Source organism: Falco cherrug, unplaced genomic scaffold (genome assembly GCF_023634085.1).
Source record: "Falco cherrug isolate bFalChe1 unplaced genomic scaffold, bFalChe1.pri scaffold_41, whole genome shotgun sequence".
Taxonomy (NCBI): domain Eukaryota; kingdom Metazoa; phylum Chordata; class Aves; order Falconiformes; family Falconidae; genus Falco; species Falco cherrug.
In genome coordinates, this window is record NW_026599482.1 from 856,148 (window position 1) to 880,699 (window position 24,552).

Consider the following 24,552-nt stretch of genomic DNA (forward strand, 5'->3'; position numbering starts at 1 on the left):
CTTTGGGATAACTTGGAGCCCAGCTCAAGCAGCTCACCTGCTGCGCTGCCACCGCGCCCCTCGCAGCCTGCCTGCGGCGGGGCTCTCGGCGCAGGCTCACACCCGGGCACAAACCAGCACAACTGACCTGTCCTCGGGGAAGCACCGCAGCCAGCAAACCCTGCTAAGCACAGCATCACACACAGCTCTCAACTCTTGACAGAGCCCACAGGTGCCCTTACGCCCTCGCTGAGGAGCTCGGGCACCAGGCACACCGGTGGTCCATTCAGACAGATGCACTTCACCTGGGCGCCTCTGCCCTGCCCTTGTGCAGGGTCTGACACAGGGCTCGAGGGAGGTCACTGCTTGCTGAGTGTTGTTTGAATCCCTCACGTTCCTTTCAAGGACACAGAGGCTCCTCCAGCTAGGAGGACAGAACTGCTTCTTTGGCTGGTGAGACCACAGGGGAAACATGGAGCTGCGTAAGATGGCAAACGAGAGCACTTCCAAATCAGACAGCTGGAGACTTATTCCCACTTCAGAGTGAGCATCGCTGGTATTTCATCAAGAAGCCAAGCAGGACACCTCAAAGCCTGAGCCTTGGGCATATGCCATGGGATCGCAGAGTGTGAAATAATCATCCAAAAAGAATTTGTGTTGTATATTAGTCTTCCCCATACTTCCTTCTCAAAAAGGCTTCTGCCCAAGTAACTGGACCTCAGAAGGCCCACAGCCATTATCGCACTGCACCTGGGAACACGAGCATTGCAATCCTGGGTAACTGCAGCCCTTCAGGCAAGGCTCAGCCTGGTACAGGAAAGGGACACGGGGCCACGTCTGATCCTCAGCACAGTCTTTTCCAAGGACTGAGCAACAAAACACGAAGGCATGCAATAAAAAGGCACCCCGATGTGCAGCACATCACCCTCCGGTGCCTTGCACAGCCAGGGCTCACCCTCCTCCCTCCGGACTTTGATCTCAGAGTTACACGCTACCGGTGGGCCACTTCACTTTTAGCCTGTGCTCCCTGCACTGCCACCGAGATGAGCCAGTCATTACTTGGCAGAGGCAAACGCAGGGCAGGGAAGCAGGGAAGGCAGGACCCACCATTCTTCCCAGCCAGCGCCTTCCTTCGTCAGCCTCCGATCACAGGTCAGCTTGCTCACCCCCATTTTACCACGTGGACATTGCAATAGGGTTAGTTCACTCTGTTTTCTCGTATAGGTTAGGACCCATCGGGATCTTAGAGTTTCCTGCACAAAGTTTAGCCAGTTTATTTTTTTTTCTTAGACAGGTTCAACCTAAAGTAAAGCAGAGTTCACAGTACAAGAGAAGCCTGGGACAGGGGAGTTCAAGCGTGCTGGACAGAGAGAAACATGCTCAGTTTTGGGGGGCTTTTTTTTTGTTTGTTTGTTTTTTTAATGCATACACCTTGACTTCAAAGCCTTTTTCTCCTTTGCTCCTCTTCCCACATCCCAACTCTCACATGTAATGGAGGCAAATCTATCTGCTGTTGCCAGACCCTGGGCTGGACATACCCACGCCCATCAACTGGAGGGTAACTACACCAGCGCACCCACAGCAGCACAGCTTGTCGCTGTGGAAATCCCAGCTTACAGCACTGAAGAGGTCATCGCTCGGCAAGAGCACGCCAAGATGGTCTGCAGGAGCTACTTCCAGCCACCCAGGCTAGAGAAGCACAGCACCCAGAGGGCCCCAGCTCAGACAGGCTCTTCAGCCTCCCTGCAGTGCCTGTCACTGGAGGGAGAGCGTGGGTCCCCCTTGCACAACCCGCTCCCAGCCCCACGGGAGGCAAACTCCCTTTGCCAGGGCCTTTAAACACCCAGACAAAAACCCTGGCAGGCAGCAGGGAAGAGATGATGCAGCCCCGTGCAAGGGGAGCTGCAGAGACCCTGGTGATCCAGCAGAAGGGGACCCACGCTCTCTGCAAAAGGCAGCTTGATTTGATTCGCTCGTGTTTTGCACGCAAAGCCCTTGGGGTGCTCCAGCATTTTGCAAAACACGCACGTTCTGCCAAAGCTGCTTCATTTCTGAGGGCAGGGAAGGTGAACAGTGCAGACTATTCTTTTTTTCTAGCTCACGGGGACTTTGAGGGATAGGAATACACTGCATTCCCAGAGAGCAGGCTGGGGAGATGGCACGGCTGGTGTGTGCTGTCAGCCAGCCTGCTGGCAGACGACAAGAGGGAGGCCACAGCCAGCTGGTCTTGCAGCTTTTTCACCAGAGCCACGGCTCCTGATGGCTACAGACACCAGACAGCCCTGCCAAGCTGCCATTTTCGAGCAGCCACGGACCTGAAGTTACAGTCGGTATGGGTGCCCACACTTGGCAAGCCTACACACATGGTTCAGGATGCCCTGCAGGATGTAGAGGACTGCAGCCACCGCTTTCTGACCCAGTTCTGGGCTTCGCCATGCTTGGAGATGGAAATGTAAGGCAGACCACCCCTGTCACAGAGCTGGACGCCCAGACACACAGGCGGAGCTGAGACAGGGAAGGGGAAGGACAACCAAGTCTCTTCCAGGCTTCTTCCCCGGGACAGGGCTTAGCCACCTCCCCTGGGGGAGACGCACACTTTCAGAAAGAGCCCAGAGGCTGAAAATCACAGCACCATCCAAGCTCACGACCATGGACTTGGGGGTACAGGGTTTATATCACTGCCCCCTCTCCGTTCTGTTCCTGGGGTCCTACACAGCCAGCTCTGCTCCCGCAGGGACCAAGCCCCTCCTCCCCTGCCAACACCCCCCCTGCCCCAGCAGCTCACCTCTGCTCTCCTTCACAGCATCCAGCTGCCACCATCCAGTTCAGCTGGGAGCCATCCCTCCCGGTTCACACTTGGCTCCCAGCTGGCTGCCTGCGCTCCTGACAGACACATGCCCAGCAGCACAGGCTGCAGCTAGTCCCAAGGAAGCAGACAGGGGATCACACTCGTGCACAGCGCAGCGCACAAGCGAGCCACCCTGCTCCATCCTAGCGCGGTCTGACCAAACCAGGCTGGTGGCCCTGCTCTCTTTTAGAGGCACAGAGAACTTGGTTCATGCAGGGAGCTGCTCCACCCAGGCTGAAAATCCTTCCCCCCAGCCCCGGGGAAACACTGTTTACACAGCTCTTCTCCTCCTGCAGAAACAAAGGAGCCTACAGCCGCGGGCAAGAGCAGGCACCTTGCATTATTAACCTCTCCTTTGCTGCAGCGTTAGAAGGACACAGAGCACCGTCAGCCAGCGCCCCCCAGAAGCCCTGCTGCGGGCTCCGAGGTCAACCCTGACAGCACAGGCACTCTCCAGCTTCTGAACACCAAAACCCCTGCACAGGGTCTGAAACAGGCACATCAGAAGCACCTTTCCTGTCATCATTGCTGCACCCACGCCATCAAACCCACAGAATAACTGGACACGGCTGCTGTCTTGCAGAGGACACAGAGCTGCAGCAAAGGCAAAGAGCTGCAGTGAGGATCCAGGGAGGGGGGGGAAGTGCTGCCACAGGCAGCTTATACGAGGGGGTGCAGAAGGAGCCTTCACTACCCCCATTTTAACCCATGGAGGAAGAACTCCAGCGCTCGGTTCAAGAAAGGACTGACTGCAACACTCAATCATTTTAGATGCTACCAAAACATCCTCTAACAAATAACTGCAGTCAGATCACTTACCCACTGACACCTGATGAAGTCCCAAATAGGCAGCTCAGTCTTCTTGAGCCAGAACAGGCTTCGTATTTGTTTCCCGATGAGAAAGAAGGAAAATCAAGGTGGCTCCTTTTGTCTGTGTTTCCCCTGCCGCGTTCTGAGCAATGCAGTCCCACACTGTAGGGGAGAACAACGATTTCATTTTGGTTTTGGTAGCACAGACCTGAACGCACAACCCTGGCTTTGCTGTCCCCCTTTTTATACCCATGCTGGGAACCCATTTCGTTTTCTCACTTTGTTTAGTTTACATCTCACTTCCAAACTCTGAACTGCTTCTCTACTTCTTCTCTGAAGCAAGACAGCATTTCAAATGCCTGCATTTTTGAGACATTAACTGTGCAGTTACTTGCAGAGTAAGTTGTTCTCCTCCCATTGCTTTTTTAAAACAAAGCAAAATCTTTGGCCCTAACAAGTGTGATGCCTCCTAGCTTTTCTTTTTCCTTAATACTATGACACCCTTTAATTCAGACAGCTGTCTCTGTGTACATGCAGAAGAAAATTTACAAGCCTCAAGAAGTTAATCACAGTTCAAGGGGAATCTCTGACATGGAAGTCAACAAGGCAGTATCCAAGGCTGCGACTGCCAGAAGACAGTGCCACAGAAGGATGGATAGATTCCGGACAGAGGTTCAGACCTGACTCTGCAAGGTATCGGCACAACATCTCAACCTAGACAAGAAAGGGTACAGCTGTCAAGGACACCCATATCTATGCAGTTACAGGATCGGTCAAGTAGTTGTTCCTGGGGCTGACGCTGCCTTAACCCCAGCCCTCTTGGCCTCCTGTTTCCTCTGGCAGCTAAGAGCCATCTAAGCCCCCACGACACCGAGGACAGAACCATGCTGCAGTACCACCACGCTGTAGGAGCGGGGCTTAGTGGCCTGTCACAGATGCAGAGCAGGAGCAGTCCCTCCTCCCTCACACCCAGCTCTTCTCCTCAGCTAGCAGGGTCCTGCCAGGGCATCTCCCATCCCGCCCCATACTGCGGGGCACCACAGGCTGGGGACTACCAGCCCCTCCTCTCCTCCACCCGACATACCCGACCTCCCTCAGAGCCTAAGCACATGGCAGCTCTCTACTGCTTGGCATCACGTGCATTTAAAACCATGGCAGTACCCAAGCACCCACGGCCCAGCAAGATCCTCCCACGGTCGGCTCCAGAGACCACGTTAAACGCCACAGACGGTCCTTCCTCCAACTTCTCCAGGCCAAGAAAAAACCCACACGGCCTTAACCCAGTCCACAACAGCTGGGTTGGCATTTGCAGCTTCTGGCACTGCAGGAGCGGGCTGGAAACTAGGACCACGCGTGGCAATCAGTTAGCTGAGGGGAATGTGCTCGAGCTTGTCTAGACAACAATTAACATGATGAGGCATGTTTACAGAGCACAGGGGAGTGGGGGACAGATGGTGCCAAGGAAAGGCAACACCTTGCTGTTAAGTGCCGGTAGTTAACCACCAATCAGGGATTGCCTAGTATGCAATGCTTAGCTTCAAGAACCAATTAGTTTAAAACGCGCAGCTTCTGAAAGTGTATAAAAACGCGTGCTTCTGTACAATAAATTGACATTTGCTTGCATCAAGCTGCGTCCCGTCTCTTCATTCGCCGCAAATTGGTGACTCCGACGCGATGCGTTTAAGGATCTAACGTGAAGGGCTCTCGAATCACCTATCTGAGCGACATGCAGCGAATCCCACAGAACTCTGAATGATCTGCTGAAAGGAAGCAGGAGCCGGCCTGAAATCCCTCCGGAGCTGAGAGGTGAGCTGTGGGAAATCCGTAATGGGGAATCAGGCTTCGTCCCCAGAAGGAGACGTTTATGGACTCATAAAGGGTCTTCTAGTCAGATCAGGGAGTCCGTGCCTCAATCTCCTCAAATGGTGACCCCTATGGTGGTGTTCCGAAGCCTTGGAAGAATAAGGACGGAAAAAAGACAGCTCGTGGAAGAGGGCTGCGTTCCGGAGGAGACGGCTTGGCTGAACGATCGTCTTGCTGTCTGGACCAGGCGGACAACCTAAACCCCGAGGATAACGCCTGTATTTATCGAGACAGGTGAGCAGCCAAGAAACTTTAGAGACTTTGAAAGAATGAAAGTGTGTACATACAGCAGACAATTGTATGATGCTGCCGCGGAGGGGAACTCTGTGTCGGGAATGCATTTAGCATCTTGGTGGCAAATTCTGACTACTCTTTGCCAAGTGTGGACTAATTCTACTAACGGTGCTAAACCAGAGGAAGCTGTAAATTCCACCGACAGCGCGACTCTTCTCAAGACACCATCAGTGATGGCGATTCTGTCCACACCTCCTCTGCCCCCAAAGCTTCTGTCACTGGTTGCAGCGACCCTCACAACACAGGACCGAGCACGGGAACAGGACAACTCGGACAATGATTCCATTGACACTGATAAACCTTTTGATCCAGGTCCTATAGATCTGGAAAAGGAGCTAGACCTTTTCCCCACCCCCTCGTCTCTCCTGATGCATTGATTGTATTTTGGGGGAGGGTGAAAGGGGGTCTGAGGGATTGGTGGCAGGAATGCAAGTGGGAAACACTTAAGTGATGGGTTTTGGGAGTCGCTAGGGCATGTTCAGTATTTTGTCAGACAAATCAACCTGCAGAGTGGCAGCCTGTGCAATACAAGGCTGTTACAGAGTTAAGCAAAGCAGTGCGGGAAGGGAGGATTCATAATACATTTGCTATGTCCCTTCTTGAAGTGATGGCAGAGCCTTATAGGCTCACACTGCATGATTGGAAGTCATTGCTTTGTATGGTACTAACTGATACAGTATATGATGTGGTTATCTGATTTTTGTGAGCTATGTGTAGTGGCCTTGACTGAAAACCTTAATCGGGGAATTGCTGTTAACTATGAGCAGTTAGCTGGAGCAATTAACTGTGCCGATTCTGTGACTCAGGCAAGGTATCCCAGGGACAGCTGTTTGCAAATGAATGAGATGGCTATTAAGGCAGTCAGGATGCGGGAGTCTTGCCACAGTCTTGCAGGGTCCTAGAGAGTCACTAACTTTAATACTAACTTGATTGATTGGCTTCAGAATATTTTGCAACAAGTCGAACATCAGGAAGCTCAAGGGTTGCTTTTAAAACAACTGGCTGTGATAATGGCAATGAAAATTGTAAACGGGCAACTTTCACAATCGCAACCCCAACATGTGTCAAATGATTGTCACGCAGAACTCACAGCAGACTGTAATTCTCAGGCTGAGTTCTGGAATGCAGCATAACACATTTTTGCTTCTCTAATCTCTTCTGTAAGAATAGTACACGCTCTTAACTTGCTTAGTAAATTAGGCTGCTAGCTTGCTACACAAAGTAATACTACAAATACTGTTCTTTTTTTTCTGGCTCATTAACAGATGTTGATTCTGTCCATCATATGTTGCTACAGAACCGAGTTGCTATTGATTTTTATTATTAGCACAGGGACACAAGTGTGAAGACTTTGATAGGATGTGTTACGTGAATCTGAGTGACCACTGTGAATTAATTTACAAAAGTATATAAAACTCAAAAGCCTTAAAACAAAGATCTGCAACAGAGCCAGGGGCGGGATGCCTTTGGTCTCTTCTCACAGCTGGGAAACTTTGGGCCATGACTGAAAAGTATTACAGGATTTATTATAATTATCTTTAACCACCTTATTGATGTTTGCCTTATGTCTCCCATACCTTTTTTTCCTATATTCAGTGTTTAGTTGATTGTAACATAAATCAGGTCATGGTCACCCAGCTACACACAACCTTTGCCTCGTCGCAATTAACAAGCAAAAAAGAGGAGGACAGAGAATGTCTGAAGAGAGATATAGGAGAGGAAGCTGGAGAATATTTGACCTAACAAGAGATGAGAAAACAACTAGGTATTGTGAAGGAGACTAGGAAAGATAAACATGGTTATCTAGTGTTTAATAGGTGTCTGCACGCTTGTAGAGATATATAGCTATGTAACTGCATGAATGATTCCTGCCCTGAGCCTGGTGGCGCATACAGCTGCGGTTTGTGTCCTGGCTCAGAGATGTAAATAGGGGCTTCTCTGTTTTGGTGAAAGTGTTTCTCTTTGCATAAAAAAAGAGGGAATGAAGGGAGTGACCCCAGAGGTATGTTCAGAGAAGGCATGCTATGTTTCGAACTTTTTGACTGAACCAGTTCTTGTTTGGTGTGCCCTTCCACCTATGTATAATGTTAATCCAAAAGAAGATGATATTGTTTACACTTTGAATGTCGATCATTGTCTTTCTGTTGATGCTAATGTAGTAGGAGGCTATGATTGGGAACGTATTGCAGCGGTTCTTCTCTTATCCGGAGTAACAGCAGGGAAAGCATTAAAGAGTTAAATCACCTTGTTTGGTAGGCGGTTAAGCATGTGAGTCAAAATTGCCGCTGCTTTTTGTTGTTGGTTCAAGGACATGGCTGTGAGGATTTTGATGGTATGCGCTGCGTGGATTTTAGGCACCCCATTGCAGCAACATGTTATCAAAATCTGAGAAAATGTCAGCCTTTTTGGCATCCATTCACTCAATTGGGAGTATTGTTTGTTTGCTATTACCTTGGTTGCTGTCATGTTTGCAAGGGCCCTGCAGAACATGGCAAACCTGGTACTAGCTGTTCAAAAACAAAAAGGGGAAATCGTAAAATTGTACGGAACAGAGACAGTGGGTTATTTTGCCATTGATAATGTGTCTTAGTTGCTTTTTTATTTGTTCTATTACTTATACCTTGTTTTTACTCGTTCGGTTTCAAAGGTTCTTTTTGTGCAACAGGAAGGGGGAGATGCAGGAGCGGAGCGGGCTGGAAACTAGGACCATGCGTGGCAATCCGTTAGCTGAGGGGAATGTGCTCGAGCTTGTCTAGACAACGATTAACATGATGAGGCATGTTTACAGAGCACAGGGGAGTGGGGGACAGATGGCGCCAAGGATGGCGCCAAGGAAAGGTAACACCTTGTTGTTAATTGACGGCAGTTAACCACCAATCGGGGATTGCCTAGTATGCAAGGCTTAGCTTCAAGAACCAATCTGTTTCAAACGCGCAGCTTCTGAAAGTGTATAAAAACGCGTGCTTCTGTACAATAAATTGACATTTGCTTGCATCAAGCTGTGTCCCGTCTCTTCATTCGCCGCAGGGGCGTGTGGGCTAACAGCAATTTGAGTTCACATGGGTGAAAAAGAAGGAAAGCACTGAGTCCATAACACAAATTAGTAATAAGCTATTTCTTCTTGCAGCTCCCATCACCTTTGGCTAATAACAATCTTTGACAGCAAAGTAACGATTAAAGTCCTCAGGACCAAATTTAACCCACTGACCATGAAGTGGCAAATGAATCCGCTCTTGTGGCTGAAGTCAAGAATGGCCAGTGGTACCAAAGGGACCGCTGTTTCTGTGTGTTAGTTCTAGGGAATCATGCTCTGCATTTCAGTTATGGACTACGTATTGCTGGCTCTGCCCTGAGTTACGGATGATACACTAAAAACCTCACCTGTCCCACCATCAGGTAGTCATGGTCTTCTGGCACTCTCGCTGCACAGGGGGAGAGAAACCCAGATTCATTTCACTGAAGTAATGCAAAAGACAACCTCAGGAATGCCGAGAAGAATTTTTTGTGAAGTGGACATTTTTCTGGATTTTTCAGATTTGCATTCAGTATGCTTTACTTAAGTTTTAGCTGTTTACACTGAGCAACATAATTCTTAATAAATTATTACCGAGGGGAAAAAAAATGCAAAGCCTCTTGGGAAGACGACAGCATGAGGTTACTAGAATCGCAGGCCATTAATTCCTTGGGTAAAGCAACATCCTTCTGTGGTGCTGGATTTAGCTTTGATGACAACATTGACAAAATTTCTGCTTCTGGTTTAATTTGAAGTGTGAAACTCTGTTAGCCACCCCGCCCAAACACCATTTTCCTCACTTCAGCTATGCGGAAGAGCAGAGGGGTATTACTTTCAGTTTAAAAATAGGAACGGTTTCCCATCAGTTTATTCAATTTTGCCCCCTTTCTGGAACTTACTGCGCTTTTACTTGCCTTGGTGGTTAGGGGCTGTGCTGTAAACCAAAGCAATAAGGACGACTTTAGGTAAAGAAGAGGTTTGGTTTGGTACCTTCTTGCTAAGAAATTTTACGACAACTCCAAGATAATGTATTTGAGGTCACGAAACACACAGGTGCTCAGTCTTCTCGCTACTGTCTTGCTTTGAGGGCAGCCAAGAGAGAGGAATGTCATTTTCTTCCGCCACTGCTGGTGACCTGTGGGCAAGATGCAAGCAGAGAGAGAGATCACCGCACTCTTCCTTCCCCGGCTCCCTGCTCTTCTTTGCCTGTTGGTTCGTAGCAGATTCCTGTTCTGCAGCGGTAAGGATGGTTCTGCTGGTTCCTGCAGTCTGCCTGCAGTCACAGCTGGCAGCACAAGGCTGAGGAGAGGGCAGATCTGCACCAGTGCAGCTCAGGCACCGCCTCAGAGCTGTGCCAGCGCTCAGTGCAAGCACTCGCAGTGACAAAGGTGCCGCTTAAGAGTTCTGGCCTTTGTGAATATAGCTAATCTTGTTCTTTTTCTTTTTTCCTCTCTTTTTTCTTCACACACACGCACACCCCCACACCCTCCCTTAGCCAAGTAACATTGTGGTACCCAAAACATCCTGTGGCAATTAGTTCCCCGGTTTCCCTGTGATTAAGTACCTGATTTGATTTCTCCTATTTGAAAACCTCCAGTAGTCGTGCTTGCCTCCTTTACGCTAACTACAACTTTACTACCTATGTTTTTATACAATAACCGCCCCTCTGAAGATTCCTTCTTCAGTATTTCCTTCCGCTGAAGCTAGCTCTTACCCTCGCTGCTGATTTTCTCTGCCCCATTTTAACCCCACCTGATCTGTTCTGGCGTGGGGATCAGAGCTGCACAGGTCTGGGGGGGTTTAGGGCAAACGTGACACAATTCCCGATTTGTTCCGCGTTCCTCTGCGCTCCGCATAAATTTGCTTTTCCTTTTGTGAACTGCCAGTGGTTTTTAAGCCGACACTTTGCAACACCTGCTCTGCCGGCAGCATTCCTCCCGGCGGGGTAAGCACCAGCCCGGTGCACCCCCGGCACATGGAGCAGCTCCCCAGCCCCCCGCTGCCCGCGTCCCCCTCTGTCCCCCCCGTCCCCTCCGTCCCCGCCGCCCGCGCCCCCGTCCGTCCCCTCCGTCCCCGCCGCCCGCGCCCCCGTCCGTCCCCTCCGTCCCCGCCGCCCGCACCCCGCGACAGCGCAGCGGCCCGGGCAGGTCCGGCTGCTCAGCAGAACCCGCCCCCGCCCCGCCCCTCCCTGGGATGCGAGGTGTCACGTGGCCCTGCGGCCCCGCCCCCTTTCCCGCGCGCGGTCCCGGTGCGGCGGGCAGCCGTGGCGGGGCGCGGGGCTGCGGAACGCGTGCTCCCCGCTCTGCCCCGCCTGCAGCCGCTTTCCACGGCCCGGCGCCCGCCCGCGCCGTGGTTCGAGGACCTCCAGGCTGCCGCCGGGACGGCTCCGGGCTGGCGGCGGGGCCGCCCCGAGCGGCAACTTTCGGCCCCGGGCCTCAGCCGCCCGGTCGCTCACGGAAGCTACGGGAGATGCTGGTGGCAGCGGAGCTGAGGGGCCGGCGGGGTGAGGGGACCGGCGGGGCGGAGGGGGTGGCCGAGGGGACCGGCGGGGCGGAGGGGGATGGCTGAGGGACATGGCCCGGCTGAGGGGACTTGGGGAGCTGAATGGACGGCGGGAGCTGAGGGGGATGGCGGGGCTGAGGGGGGCGGCGGGGCTGAGGGCACCGGCGAGCTGAGGGGGGGCCGGGCTGCGGCCGTGCCGTGCCGAGGGACCGGGGCGCTGCGCGGACCAGCGCCGCGGCGGGGCTGAGGGCCGGGGGCCGCGCGCGGCGGGCGGCGCCTCGCAGGCGGGGCACGTGCCGTTCGGCGCGTGGCGGGGGAAGCGGAGGAGCGGGGCGGCGGTTGAGCGCGGCGTTGGCGCCACCTACCGACACGGACGCGTCGCAGCAGCCCGGCCCCGTCAGTGCCGACACCTTCCCCGCCAGGCTGCGGCGGCTGGTCAACAGCCCGCGCTGCCGCTCCGTTCGCTGGGGCGCCTCCGGCCGGGGGCTGGTCATCAACCGGCCGCGCTGTGAGTGCGAGCTGCTGGGCGCCGGGCCGGCCGTCGCCGCGCAGCCGGGTGGCCGTGGGGCAGCGGCAGCCGCCGGTTTCTTCAAGACCACGAACTTCAGCAGCTTCATGCGACAGCTCAGTCTCTATGGCTTCCGCAAGGTGGGGGTGTTGCCGGGGAGCGGTGTGCTGGGGCCGGGCCCAGAGGGTGGACAAGGCAACGGTGGCAACGGCACCGGGCCCCTGCATCGCTTCCGCAGCCCCCACTTTCGCCGCGACCGCCACGACCTCCTCGTCCACCTGAAGCGCCTGACGAAAGGCAACAAGGCGAAGATGGCAGCGGGCCTGGATGTGACCAGCCGCCCACCCAACCGCTTCCAGCGCTTGCTTGGCACGCCACTGGCCGGGCAACCGCTGCCTCCGCCCTCGACGCTCAGCAATGCCAACAGGCCTGGTGAGTCGGAGTGGGCCGTGTGGGGCCTTGGTGGGTTTTTGAGAAGCGCTGGGTGGCATGGGATTTGGAAATCAGCACTCCCCTGAGGGAGAAGGGTTACCTGTCCTTGCCGGTGGCATCTCAGTTCAGCTGGTGTAGGGAAGCTGTCGTTGTTTATGCAGGTAGATCTGCTGCCAGTAAGCATGAGTAGCATGGTTCACATGTATTTCAGGCTGCCTGTAGACTATAGTACAGTCTCCATTGCGTACTACACTAAGAACACCCTTGCCCGATCTCTGTGGAGCTGGCACAGCTCTACCAGATGAACGTTACCGCTTCTTGCCCGTCGGTAAGGATGCCCATCAGTAGGGGTGCTTAATAAGCTGTCATTAATTGTGTGCGAAACAGTGAGTCTTGTGAAGTGATAATTAGAGCATCGTGTTAGTTTTGTGCAAAGGAGGCAAGACCTGGTAGTAAGATTTTTGTCGGTTGTCTCCTGAAAAAGAATTCACAAGCTATGCAGTTTTTAAAACGGATTGCATGAGTAGGTGAGAGCTAATTAGAAAATAATACTGCTGAAAAGCCCTAGAACGTGTTTTCTTTCTTTCTAACGCTCTTTGAGAGGATCTGAGTTTTCCCAAGACAAGTCTGAGCCCTCAGGATTATTCCACACGTTTTGTATCGGCCCGAAAGCCTTGTAGCTGGCGCTGTGTAAGGCAGATGTGAATATCTTGCTTTGCAGTGCTCTTGGGCTGCTCTAACTGTGGGCTGCTGCCAGAAGAGCACTCCTGCTTCCCATTCCTTTGGTGGCGTGTTAACTGTCATCTTCCTTGCAGCTGATACAGCAACATGTTGGTTCAGCGCAACGATCGGAGAAGACTTCAACAGCCTTTTTGTGGCTGGCTCCTGGACCCGGGTGATGCACCCCGTGGGTGCAGAGCTGTAAGGCGCGGTGTAGGAGGAGCGGCAGGACTGTGCGACCAGGGGAAGGGGAGAAGCAGTTGACGGTACTGCTCTCTGCAGCACCGGCTGGCATTTAGAGCAGAGTAGGGTATCACCATGCTCGTGGTTACTGTGTCAGGGTAGGAACTGTCATCTAATTCAAGTGGTGTTTTCCGTGATGTGTGTGGAACTGCACGTGCAATACCAAGAAAACAAAATGAAGCATTGGAGAAGGGATGGAACTTATTTCAGTAGGGAGGCTAGGAAGCATTTAAATTAATGATTTGATGTGAACGTTGTTAAGGCTAAGATGAGTCATTGCAGACTTCAATGACATGTGGTTTGTCTGATGTAATGCAGACCACTGGTAAAGGAAATTATTAGAAAGAGATGACCTGTTCATTTTTTGTCCTCTGTTTTGATGGCTGCAGTTTCAGAGTTTTTGCTCTAGGAGTCTCATTTTCTAGAAAGACAGAACAAGGAAAACATTGGGGTTTCTATGCAGTCAAGTTCTGACAGGCTGACAATGCACTGTTGCGCTCTGTACTGACTATTCAGCGGCATGACTTTGCTGTAAATGTGAGGTAATTTGATAGATAAGAGATACTTGTGTTTGCAAAGCGTCAGTCTGTTCCCAGTGTCTTGCAGCGTGTAACGCTGTGTTAAACATTCAGGAACAATTCCTGGACAGCAACGGGAGGTGGGTAACTTGGCATCCTGTGGTGTCTTGTGTATGTGTTAGAACTAGATAATCTTCATGTCCCTATCCAAAGGTAAAATATAAACAAAAGGATTTTCATACCCCTGTTCCTTCTCTGTTTATAAATGGTGAAAGTACTGAACAGGAAATAAACGGTCCTATACGTTAAGTCTTAGCAAATCTTCAGGGTCAGCTGGTATTTATTTAGTGATTCTTAATGGTTAAATGTGAACTTGCAGAATAATGACTGTATGTTACTGATTTCTTGAATTAGCTTCCGTCAGAGGAGTGCCAGAGGTAAATGTGAGGCTATTTTTAAAAAAAAATCCTTTTGAGTGAGAATTGGAAACTACAGGTCTGAGAAAGCCTGGCTTCTAGATCAACCCTATTGATGTGAACCATCCTGAAACTTGTAATTCTCATGGCTAAATGCAATCCTGCAGGGGAGTCACAAATGCAGTAGTTCTTAGAGAAATCAATGAGCGCAGGCGTTCGGGGTGTTACTGTCAGTGTTTCAAGAAAGCCACCAAAACAGAAATTGGGCTGTCATGGTATAAAAGCAAATACCATTTCATGAAACAGTAACTGTCTGAGAGAGGAAACTATAAAATAATAAAGAAGAATAAAAGGACTGTCTAGGAAATAACAAAATGGCAAAGACTGGGATATTTTAGTCTGCACTGAACTAGTTGAGCTGACTGAGAAAAAATTGGCTTTGAAATTTTTTTCTTGACCAAATAAATGACTTGTCATAAAGTACTTGCAAAGTCCTTTTGGGGGATTTTGACATTGCCCTTCCCTTAGCTGTTTGTGAGCTGTCAGTAGTGGAGTTTGGTCAAATCTTGCTTTATGATGTCCCTTTTTTAAAATGTATTGTCTGATTTAACACACAGTACTTTCAAAATTGCTTTTGTTTGGTTTAGTAAGTTACTACACTTTCCGATGTATGGCCCATTTCTAAATATGGGTAACTCGTTACTGCCAGTTTAAGGAGGTTGAATGCTACGCAGACACCTGTGTTGGCGCTTCACTCGTGTGCCGCACAGCAGTTACTGCATGCTCGGGTCTAAGAGTACAGTCTCCTTTCTGGGTTAAGTATGCTGGAGCAAAGGCAGTCTTCCCAAATCATGTTGTAGAGCCTTGGCTCCTCATATTGCCTTTCTTTGCCTGTGAAAACTCCTTTCCTTAACACTTGTTTCGCTTTATTTTGTACCCACTGCAGGACTGCTGACTGTAGGACAGTTTCATCAACTTTACGGTCAAGGTGTTTTCCCTCCTTACTCCTACACGGCAACCTCGTGCCGAGCCCCCAGCACTTCACCAGCACAAAGATTAGGTCCGACTCCAGTCCCTTCCACTTGGATCCAGCAGGGACCACTTGGGTTGCTGCCAGGGCAAGGGGCTTCCCCAGCTTTTCCAGATAAAGGGGCTGCCTTTCCGGTACTCCAGACGCTTCCAACGGGAGCCACGTACACACTCCAGCCTGTGGCTTCTCTTCTGCCACTTCAGCAAGGGACTCAAAGCGTTGCCGCATCCATTGCAAATTGTAGCAGCTCTGCATCTTCAGTGCCGTACTCACAAACCTGCTATCCAACAGGTATGGAAAAAAATTTCTGCATTTGCTTTTCGAAAATAGATTTTAAAGTGAGACTTTCAAATATTTTTCTATAATACTCTGCCATGTGTATATCTCAAGTGAGAATTAGAAAGTGTCAAGTCTAAAAGGAAGATGGACCTTTAAAGCAAAAGGAGTTTCTGTTTGCTATTCGTGTCCTTCCTCCAGATTTTGCGTGTCCCCTGGTGATTTTCTGGATAGCCTTTCTGTTGAGGTGAAAGGGCGAGGAGAAAGACATTTGTCCAAAACTAGTCGGTGTGAGGCTAACTTTCATTTTTGTTTTTTCAATTAAGCAAAACTTGGACAATGATATTAAAGCACTGAGACCTTGTTAAGAAGTAGTATCCTAGGCCTTGGTCTCATGTTTTTCCAGGTTAAGGTTTTAAACCTTAAAGATCAGTCAAACGTATTGTGTAGAACAGGGGTCCTCAAACTTTCTAAACAGGGGGCCGGCGCGCGGATTAGGTGGCCGGAAGTCATCTGCGGCTGCTTGGTTTCCCCCTCCCACCCCCGGCAGGGTGGTGGTGGTGTGGGGGTTCTGTAAATACGGGGGGGCGGATTGAGGACCCTGGGGGGCCATATCTGGCCCACGGGTCGTAGTTTGAGGACTCCTGGTGTAGAATATTTCATTCTGCTCGTACTGTTTTTGTATCTAAATTTTTTTTTCTTGCTTAGCTTCTTTATGTTGTATTTTTTTATGCACTGAAGACTAGAAAGTACAAAAGTCTTGGCTCCTTTCTTTTTTCGAAATTATTTCTGCCACAATTGTCAGTCTCACTTAATCACTTGATTACAAAGTAAATCAGTCTCACTTCAGTGTTTTTATTCTTCAGAAGAGGAGTTGAAGCAAATTACTGTTCTTTTCCTTGCCCTTACCTTGAATTGGAAAAATCACATGATAGGTTATTTTCTGGGGAGTGGTGGTCTGTTTGTTGTTGTTTTGTGGTGTGTTTGTTTAATTTCCCTAAAACTTCTGAAATTCAGAACAGTGACCCTTTCCTTGAACAAACTAAAGCTCAGTTATTATTCTTTCCTTCTGCCTGCTCCTCCTTTGGCAGCCGCACCTTCACAAAGACAGCTATCTGTCCCTGTTTAGAAATCCTACACAGTGAAATCATTACATCTTTTGTGCATCTCTTCTGAGACCTCTGCTGAGAACATTTCAGGCAATAATCGCTAGTTTCCATAACGTCATTTTTGTCAAGGAAGGGTTCTGAGGAGCTGGGCATTTCTTGTAGACACACTTAAATGTTTAAGAGACAGGCAACTTCTGCCACGTGCTCCTTGCCTTGTGCCCCTTATGCAGAGATTACTGTGGTGGCCAGAGTGTGGAGCCTGCCTTACCAGCTGCTAACTATTAAGTCTTCTCCCAGGAGCAGGTGTCCTGAGAATCACAGAATGGTTTGGGTTGGAAGGGACCTTAAAGATCAGCAAGTTCCCACCCCCCTGCCGTGGGCAGGGACACCTTCTATTAGTTCAGGTTGCTCCAAGCCTCATCCAGAATACTTGCTTCATTAGGGTGGGAGGTGGTCCCCGCTTTGCGTTTCTATGGTTACAGAGCATAGGCTGAAACTCATCATGATGAATTGTAGTTGTCTCTGTCTCAGCTAAGGCCCCAGCCCTCTTCCGTAGTCAAGGGAAGGAAAGGGGCGTCTCGGGCGCGGTTCACGTTGCTCGGTTTAGAGTTTGTCTTGGGGTAGGATTACTGGTGTCCTGGAAGTGCCTGTTTTGAAGTACTGCCTGTAGGGGAGCTGAGGGAGACCAGCGTAGATTTAGACATGAATATGGAGATCTCTCTCGCTGGGTGACGCTCGTTGCTTTAAGTTTAAAGGATAACTTGGCTATGTTGCTCAGGTAGAATCTTCTGGGGTGGGAGGTGGGTGTGAGAATGCGGTGAAAACATACCAAATTTTGCAAGGTGTAATCAAAACTAAAATGCAGAAACTTAGGGAATCTGAGGCGTTTGAAACCCCCAGTGAATTAATTAGCGTTTCTGAGAGTGTAAGTGACATTTCACTGGAGTATGATAAATCTTTTAATTTTCACTGTCACTCTAGGACTGTCTCAGCGGTTTTACTTCTGTGCCTGTGTATCTCTTAATCTCTCCGCTATCCTTTCTTCTGTATATTATAACATACAGCATGCTGAAAGCGTGTTTCTTCATATGTCCACATGAAAAAGTCTGGTTTCCTTCATCATGAGAGCACAGCAGCAAGATTAGTTTGTTTGGAAAGTGATAGTTAACCTTAAGATACGTATTTAATAAGTGAGAGAACTGAAGAATGTATGTTCAATCTTATTCTTGACTCTCCATTTCACTTTTGAAGTCCCATTAAATGAAATCAAAGTAGAACTTTCTGAAAAGATTTCTTTTTATGTGTATTCAAACTTGTTTGTTAACTTCCGTGACAAAAAAATTCCTTGGTTTTTCATTATGATTCTTATTGAAAAGTCAGTAAAATAAAATATGCTCGTCTAAGTCTCTTTTTCCCCACTAGCCTTAGACCATAATTATTGTAAGGATTTAGTTCTGTTTACTTTCGGCTATCTGCAAAACCTTTGACAGTAGTAGAATCGGGTGAAAGAAATGCGTTGAAGCTTCATTATCTGAGAGTGTCTAATAATGAAAAATCAGTCATGGAGACCATGTGAGACATGTTAGTTATTGGTGCCACCTGACAGTGCAAGTCCAATCGCGCCTTTGGCATACATCTGTGCCTGTAGGGTTCATTTACATATGAAAACCTTTCTGGTGAGTGGTAGTTCAGGAGTAGTCATGATATTCTTCGGAATGACACACTCTGGGTTAAGATAATTCATTTTCTTTGTAAGTCTTAAAATTCACATGGTCACAAGTGTGTATGTGTGTATGAACACCTAGGCTCAGCTATGTGAATGCACTTTGTGGTGTATTGTGACAAGAAACTCAAGCAGCCAAATCAGGGAGGTGATATTAAGACAGAAAAGACTGATGATGAAGTTTCTGCATGTATGTGTGTGTTTTATCAATTTTACAATATATATTTTTAATATATCTATACATATCTTAAAATAAGTATTTTTAAGATTAAGAAATTGGTCTTAAAATGACTTGGGAGGTAACAATAAATTTCTGGAATTTCGCTTACTGTGTGATTATTGAAATGTTTAATCGAAGTAAGCAATAGAACTGCACACCAGACACAAGTTCCGGCAGTCTGATAGCTGTGTTTGAATTCTTGCAGCCACACCACAGAGCTGTTCAGCAGCAGCCCACACAGATCCTCTGGCTGGCTGTGCTGGTCCTACTGCTTCAGCGTGCACCCACGACAGCTTTCTCCAGGTGAGCGTAGCCTACTGAAAGGAGGTGAAAGCGAAGGAGACTGTATGAATGAGCTGCAGGTTTATACACTTGTGAAATTAAGGATATAAATTTGAAAATTGATCTGCTTGATAAAGTGAAAGTGATGTGGTTTACAAATACCTATTTCAAAGAACCACTGAATGTTAAACGGGTAGTTTTGTAATTCAGGTTAGGTTTCAGGGTAGCAGCATAGTGGGTGTCCTCATCAGCGGAGTGTTTTTTTGCTTGACTTCACCAGAATCACTTTTAGTTAATGAGCCTGCATTTGTATTGGAAGAATGTTCTTGCCTGGACAAAAAGAGATTCTTTAATATTATGAAAATACTGAGAAGCAGCTCCACTTCTTTGTCCCGGACAGCTTCCTGCAGTCCTGAGTTTCATTTGTTGAACGAGAAAAACTAAGGTGACTTTTTGGAATGGGCCCCGCCTCAGAGATCTCTTATTAAAGATAACTCCAGTACTTCCTGTAAATGCGTTATGTAATTCTACTGGAAACTGCACCTTATTTGGGGGCCTGGCTTATCAGATATCAGAAGATCTTTAGTAAGAATGCAAGGGCTTCCTTTTCTATTACAGCGTAACACATATACTTTTTTCCCCCCTCACAGAGGACAAGCGAAGCAAGTTATGCTTATGTGTGTTGAAAAAGGGTTGACCTACCCAAGCTTGATCATCCAGTTTCCTGTCTTGCAAATATCAACCTTTGTCTTTTATTCATGAGTTTTTTTAAAAAATAAGCTTATCCAAGATGGGCAGGTTATGGCCTGGATAACACGTTAGTGTAAGGCTATAAATAGCCAACAGCCAGTCATGCCGTCGATATTGTAGTATTTATTTTTCGCGCAGTGCATCTTTGTCCTCTCACTTTGATCGTGAGCTGCTTTTTTCATCCAGGACGCGAGGATCCGTCTGAGCGATGGGAAGTCACAATTAAATAGCTTATCTCAGAAGGCCGAGATCAATGGGATAGTAAATCATTCCAAAGGAGTTGTCAAAGGTGGTGTTGTGGCTAGATTGAAGGGTAATATACGGTGTCCAAAGGGTCTAGTAAAACTCAGTTGTTTGGAGAAGCAAGTCCGTGGGCAGTGTGTGGAGTCAGAAGAGCTTTAGGCCACTTGCTAGTGGTTGCTTTGTTTCCTGGAAACCCCCAGCAAAAAGCTGCCGAGCATCTGGGCAGAGACTGCGGGAAGGCGATCCTCTGCGTGAGAAGGCCAAAGGCGAGCAGTGCCCTGTATCAGTTCCACCAGGTCAGTAACCGGCTGTCTCTGAGCAGGGTAACACAGCTATCGTACCGCGTGGATCAACGGGACTTCTAGAGATTTCTGAGTCTTAGCATAGCCTAGGTCATTTCTCCTGGAACGTGGTGACAGGCTGTGCAGGTGGTACAGAAGACAGCAGTTTGCCTGCGGTTCTTGCTGAGCTGTGGGGAATAATCAGTTTGCCTTTTGTGTGTTCTGGGGCATATACTTCCCCAAACTTCTGCTGGGGGATGTGGCAAGCTGCAGTATTGAGCATCCTGCCCGGCTGGCGTATTGATCATCCATCAGTAACCACTTGCACAAATCCTCAAAAGCGGTAAAATTCATCAGCCCTGGCTGACTAAGCATTTTTATTGTTCCTCACAAAAAATAGAACTATTGCATGGTATATTTCCTATCGTTCCACTCAATACCTTCCACCAGTTGCAGGAATTCAGTGCGATGCTGTTGAAGCGTGGTTTGCGGGGCGTTTTAGGCTGTTTGGTCCCGCTGTGCGCTGCTAGATAGGAGTGGCAGAGCCTATACGAAACTGCCGGGCCAGTCCCGAAGACAGCGAACCGTATCGGCGCACTAGCAGTCAGCAAGCTGGTTACCAGCCCCGTTTCTGTTGGATCCAGACGGTGCTTTGTGGTCTCAGAAGGAAAAGCTGGCACTCTCGGACAAGGAAGCTTAAACCTTGTGCTGTTCCTTACTGGGTCTTGCAGAGAGCATCACTTTTTAAGTTTAGGAGAGATTAAGACAGGTGGAGTTTCTGGGTCTTGGAGGCCAGCTGCTGGGCTTGTACAGTACGCACCTGAGCTGCTGAAAGTGTTAGGTGACCCTGCCTGGAACACGGGCAGACCAGGCCGGTAACTAACTGGTTGGTTGGCTGCAGTTTGCTCTCCAGGAAAAGCTGCAGAGAATTACTGCGTGGAATGGCAAGGGGGCAGAGGTGGTTATACCCAGACATGGTGGCTGATGATGGTGTATCTCACCAGGTTTCTGAAATCGGGGTTTCAGAGGTTTGTATTACACTCTCATCACGGTTGGTTACAAAACAGGGAGCTCGGGTACAACTTCTTACCCATTTTCCATTAGGGTTCTCTTAAGCGGGGTTTGGATTAGTGTGATGAATCGGTATCCTTGGGTAGGAATGAGTCTTTTGAGAGACCTCCTGCTATCTTCTGCAGCAGCAGTGCTGGCAGCTCACAACCATTAGCTCAATACTTCCCCGCTGCTTTATCATAGATGTGAACTCAGGCTACATGTTGGATTTCAGCGATTATTTTTTTTTTCCTGCCCTCACCTCATTTTTATTTTTTTTTTTTTAATAGCAGCCCTGCTGTTTGATTATTGCTATTACCATGGTTATTAAGCTGTCAGTATTTCCTTGTGGAACTGAAGCAAGAGGTAACAGGAAATGGAAGAAATAAACGTGCAAGAAAAAAGAAGAAAAACTTTCTATTTGTAGTAAGGAATGATAATCAGCCATGTTATTTCAAAAAGAAATCAAGTCTGAATTCTGATTGCCCAAGCACTCAAGCCAGATTTGTGTAGTGCTAGCAGTCCCTGAAAAGGTGTGGTTGTGCTTTAATTCCTGCTCACGCTATGCTAATCTTATAAGTGAAATGCCCATCTTCTCTTTCACCACTTTTGCTAAGTCAGACCATTTTTCCTCTTGAGCTTGCATGACCAGCAAGCTATTAGTCTTTCAAGCCCTGACTTCTCAATCTTTTATTGGTTTTCCTTGTTTCATTGCTGCCCCCCCCCATCCTCGTCTGTCATATCTTTTCCAGGTGAACTAAAAGGATTTAAATTGTACCTTTGTGTGGCTCCTTTCTCCTGTTGGAAATACATACGAGATCCTGTAGTGCATCCAAGAGGACAATATGTGCTATAACAGCTTCAAGCTGAGGTCCCCTAAGAAGAGGCAGAAAAAGATTCAGTATGGGTGGGTTGGTTGGTCGGTTTTTGGCAGGGATGATCTTATTCCTGGACGGTTTGGTAACCCAGATCTTAATTAAAATCCTGACTACTTACGACAGTAAACAAGCAATGCAACAGAAATGAAACACCTTGTTAACATTTTAAAAAAATAGAACTGAAAAAAAAATCAAATGAGAGGAATAATGTTTGAACCTATCTCATAAAAACATAAAGGTGGCTTAGCCTTTAATGAAAAGATTTTGCTTAACTTAACCTAAATTTCTCAAATTCCAGGTTTTATTTCCCTCTCCGTTTCCCCCCACCCTCCACAGTTTGTGGCTATCTGCAAACTGGCACATCTACACGAATCCACACTAGGACTTGACTTCACACACCCAGGAGACGGGATCTCATCTCTTTGTGGTATCTCCTTCAGGGAGAGACCAAGTCCTTCACTGGCATTTGATCTGATACGGCTTTTCTAGTAGGTGATCCTGTAGCTTCCTGTTTCTAATTTACTCGTCTCTGGAAGTAGCTTTTCATTAACCATGACCTCAGCTAGAAGGTCTAAGGATAGTCAGGCACTAAGGACTAATCCTTCATGCTGGATCTCTTCCAAAAGAAGGCTGTATTTTAAATAGACCTGAGTTTCTGTTCAACATCGTTGTATGACTTGTATTTGTCAGAAGAAATGACCCTTCTAGTGTCCTTTGAGTCACCTCCAGAAGAAGTAGCAGTACAGACACTGGCTGTTAAAATGTCATCTATTATTTCACTTGGGTAGGACTTGATGCTTTGGAAAAACTCTGTCATTGTCTTCGTTCTGTTTTAAAGGTTATTCGATATATATGAATTCTACTAAAAAAATCATCACTGGATTGCTGATTGTGTCCTGTCGTCCTGTGATGTCATTACAGTGAAAAATTTTAGTAGTGTTCAGACCTGATCTGTGATGGCAAAGGCAGTCTCTGTAGGTTCTACAAGAAGGGTTTCTGACCTGAAATTCTGTCGGGTTTTTACGCAGATTGATGCAGACTTCGAGTTGTGCCTCTGTGGGACCCTGTCATGACAGGAGAGTCCAGATGTGAGGCTGTGACAGGCAGGGCAGTTTTACAGTATTTGCTGTCATCGGTATTTGAACTCCCACTCCTCCTGGGACTGGGGCATCCCTGGGGGGCACCCCTTGTGTAGATGTGCCTATGGACAGTCGCTTGAGGAGGAAAATGATATTATTGGTTAAGAAGCGGTGAGTTCCTCAAGTTGTGTTGTCCATATGCACATTTACAGCATATGGACCTTTTTCTTTTGCTTAAAAATGTTGTGGTTTATACTGGGTTTATACACAACAGGAATGCTTGAGTTTTAGAAGGAACTGAAGGCGGGTGGATTTTCTCTCTCATTTTCTATTACATATGTGGCACGTGAAGAGGGTGGTTCTAGTGTACCCCCACAGGTCCTACTAAGACCAGAAGTCTCTGATTTGAATGCTTGGGTATATTTAACACCTGCGGTGCAAAGGGTGTGCAGACAGTGCATCTGCAGGCATACACCAGCTCCTCTCCAGGATAGACCATGAATAGAAGAAAGGAAGTGTGCCAAGAGTAAGGTGGTTAATGAAAACCAAGACAAAGCAGTAGCTTTTTTTTTTTTCTTCTGGTTAAACTTGCTATTTTAACTGAGAATAACAGACAATCTTTCAAGCTTTTGGATAAATGGATAAACAGAATCAATACACATCCTGTCATGGTAATTTTTTATACAAAAGTTCACTGTATTTTGTTTTTTCCAGAATCCTCCAATGCAGTCATCTTATGAAGCTGAACTGATGCCATCTGACTGGCTATGTAATATATCTGAAGAAAACAAGAAGGCAGAAGTCGGTCTTGAAGCCATGTTTCAGGTTGCCGCTGAGGTGCATTCATCATGCAAAGCTGAAAAGTGGAAGTGGCACCTGTAGAGAGCCTGAGTTCAATCCTGGAGCTTAATGGAAATCAGGCACTGCCTGTTAATAGTTACACACCTTCTTCAACTGAGGAAAGCCAGCTGGAACGTCTCACTCCTGTAACTTCAGACACGTCATTTCTGGTGGCAGCAGATCGAACACTGAATTTGTCTCCATTACAGCCTTCTGACATTCTTTGTGCTGCCGATCCCACTCTGTCTATAGAAACTGCTGCTGCTGCTAAAATACTACAAGAACTTCTGACCACACAGGAAGCAGATGAAGAACGGAGCAAAGAACCAGATGACCGCCCAGCTGAGTTCTCCCTCATGATTTTTCAGGAAGAATTGTTCAGTCCAGAGCAGGTAAGGGGTAAAGGGAGGTAAACCAACATCTTTCTTGAGCTAACTATATTTGATAGTAATACTAGGGTCTGGACCGATAGCTTTTTCAATATTCTTGCCTGCTCAAGAACCGAAGGCTTCTTTAATTAAGCTGTTAATGGACAGTGAAGGGTTTGCTTGGTAAAGCAAGATATAAAAAGAAGACGGAATGAAAAAGTATCCCATGTTAATGAGTATGACATGTGTCAGCCTGTTGGCCAAGTTAGGGTGTTCA

The 24,552-nt window shown here is 48.1% G+C and overlaps 1 protein-coding gene across 1 annotated transcript; it reads left to right on the plus strand.

Moving 5' to 3' along the window:
• Positions 1-9,443: 9,443 nt before the first annotated feature.
• LOC129735141 (heat shock factor protein 5-like) lies at positions 9,444-23,949 on the plus strand. Its single transcript, XM_055700499.1, has 6 exons — positions 9,444-9,480; positions 11,125-11,278; positions 11,594-12,249; positions 15,093-15,467; positions 18,710-18,807; positions 23,782-23,949. The coding sequence occupies exons 1-6, from the start codon at positions 9,444-9,446 to the stop codon at positions 23,947-23,949; spliced, it is 1,488 nt and encodes a 495-aa protein (XP_055556474.1).
• The last annotated feature ends 603 nt before the right edge of the window (positions 23,950-24,552 follow it).

What these genes read in the sequence shown, in the direction of transcription:
- LOC129735141 (XM_055700499.1), top strand. Translation starts at nt 9,444, where the DNA reads ATGAGGTTACTAGAATCGCAGGCCATTAATTCCTTGG. An exon ending in GCAGGCCATTAATTCCTTGG is followed by an intron (nt 9,481 to 11,124) that starts GTAAAGCAACAT and finishes CCCCGCCTGCAG; the next exon opens with CCGCTTTCCACGGCCCGGCG. An exon ending in CCCACGACAGCTTTCTCCAG is followed by an intron (nt 18,808 to 23,781) that starts GTGAGCGTAGCC and finishes TGTTTTTTCCAG; the next exon opens with AATCCTCCAATGCAGTCATC.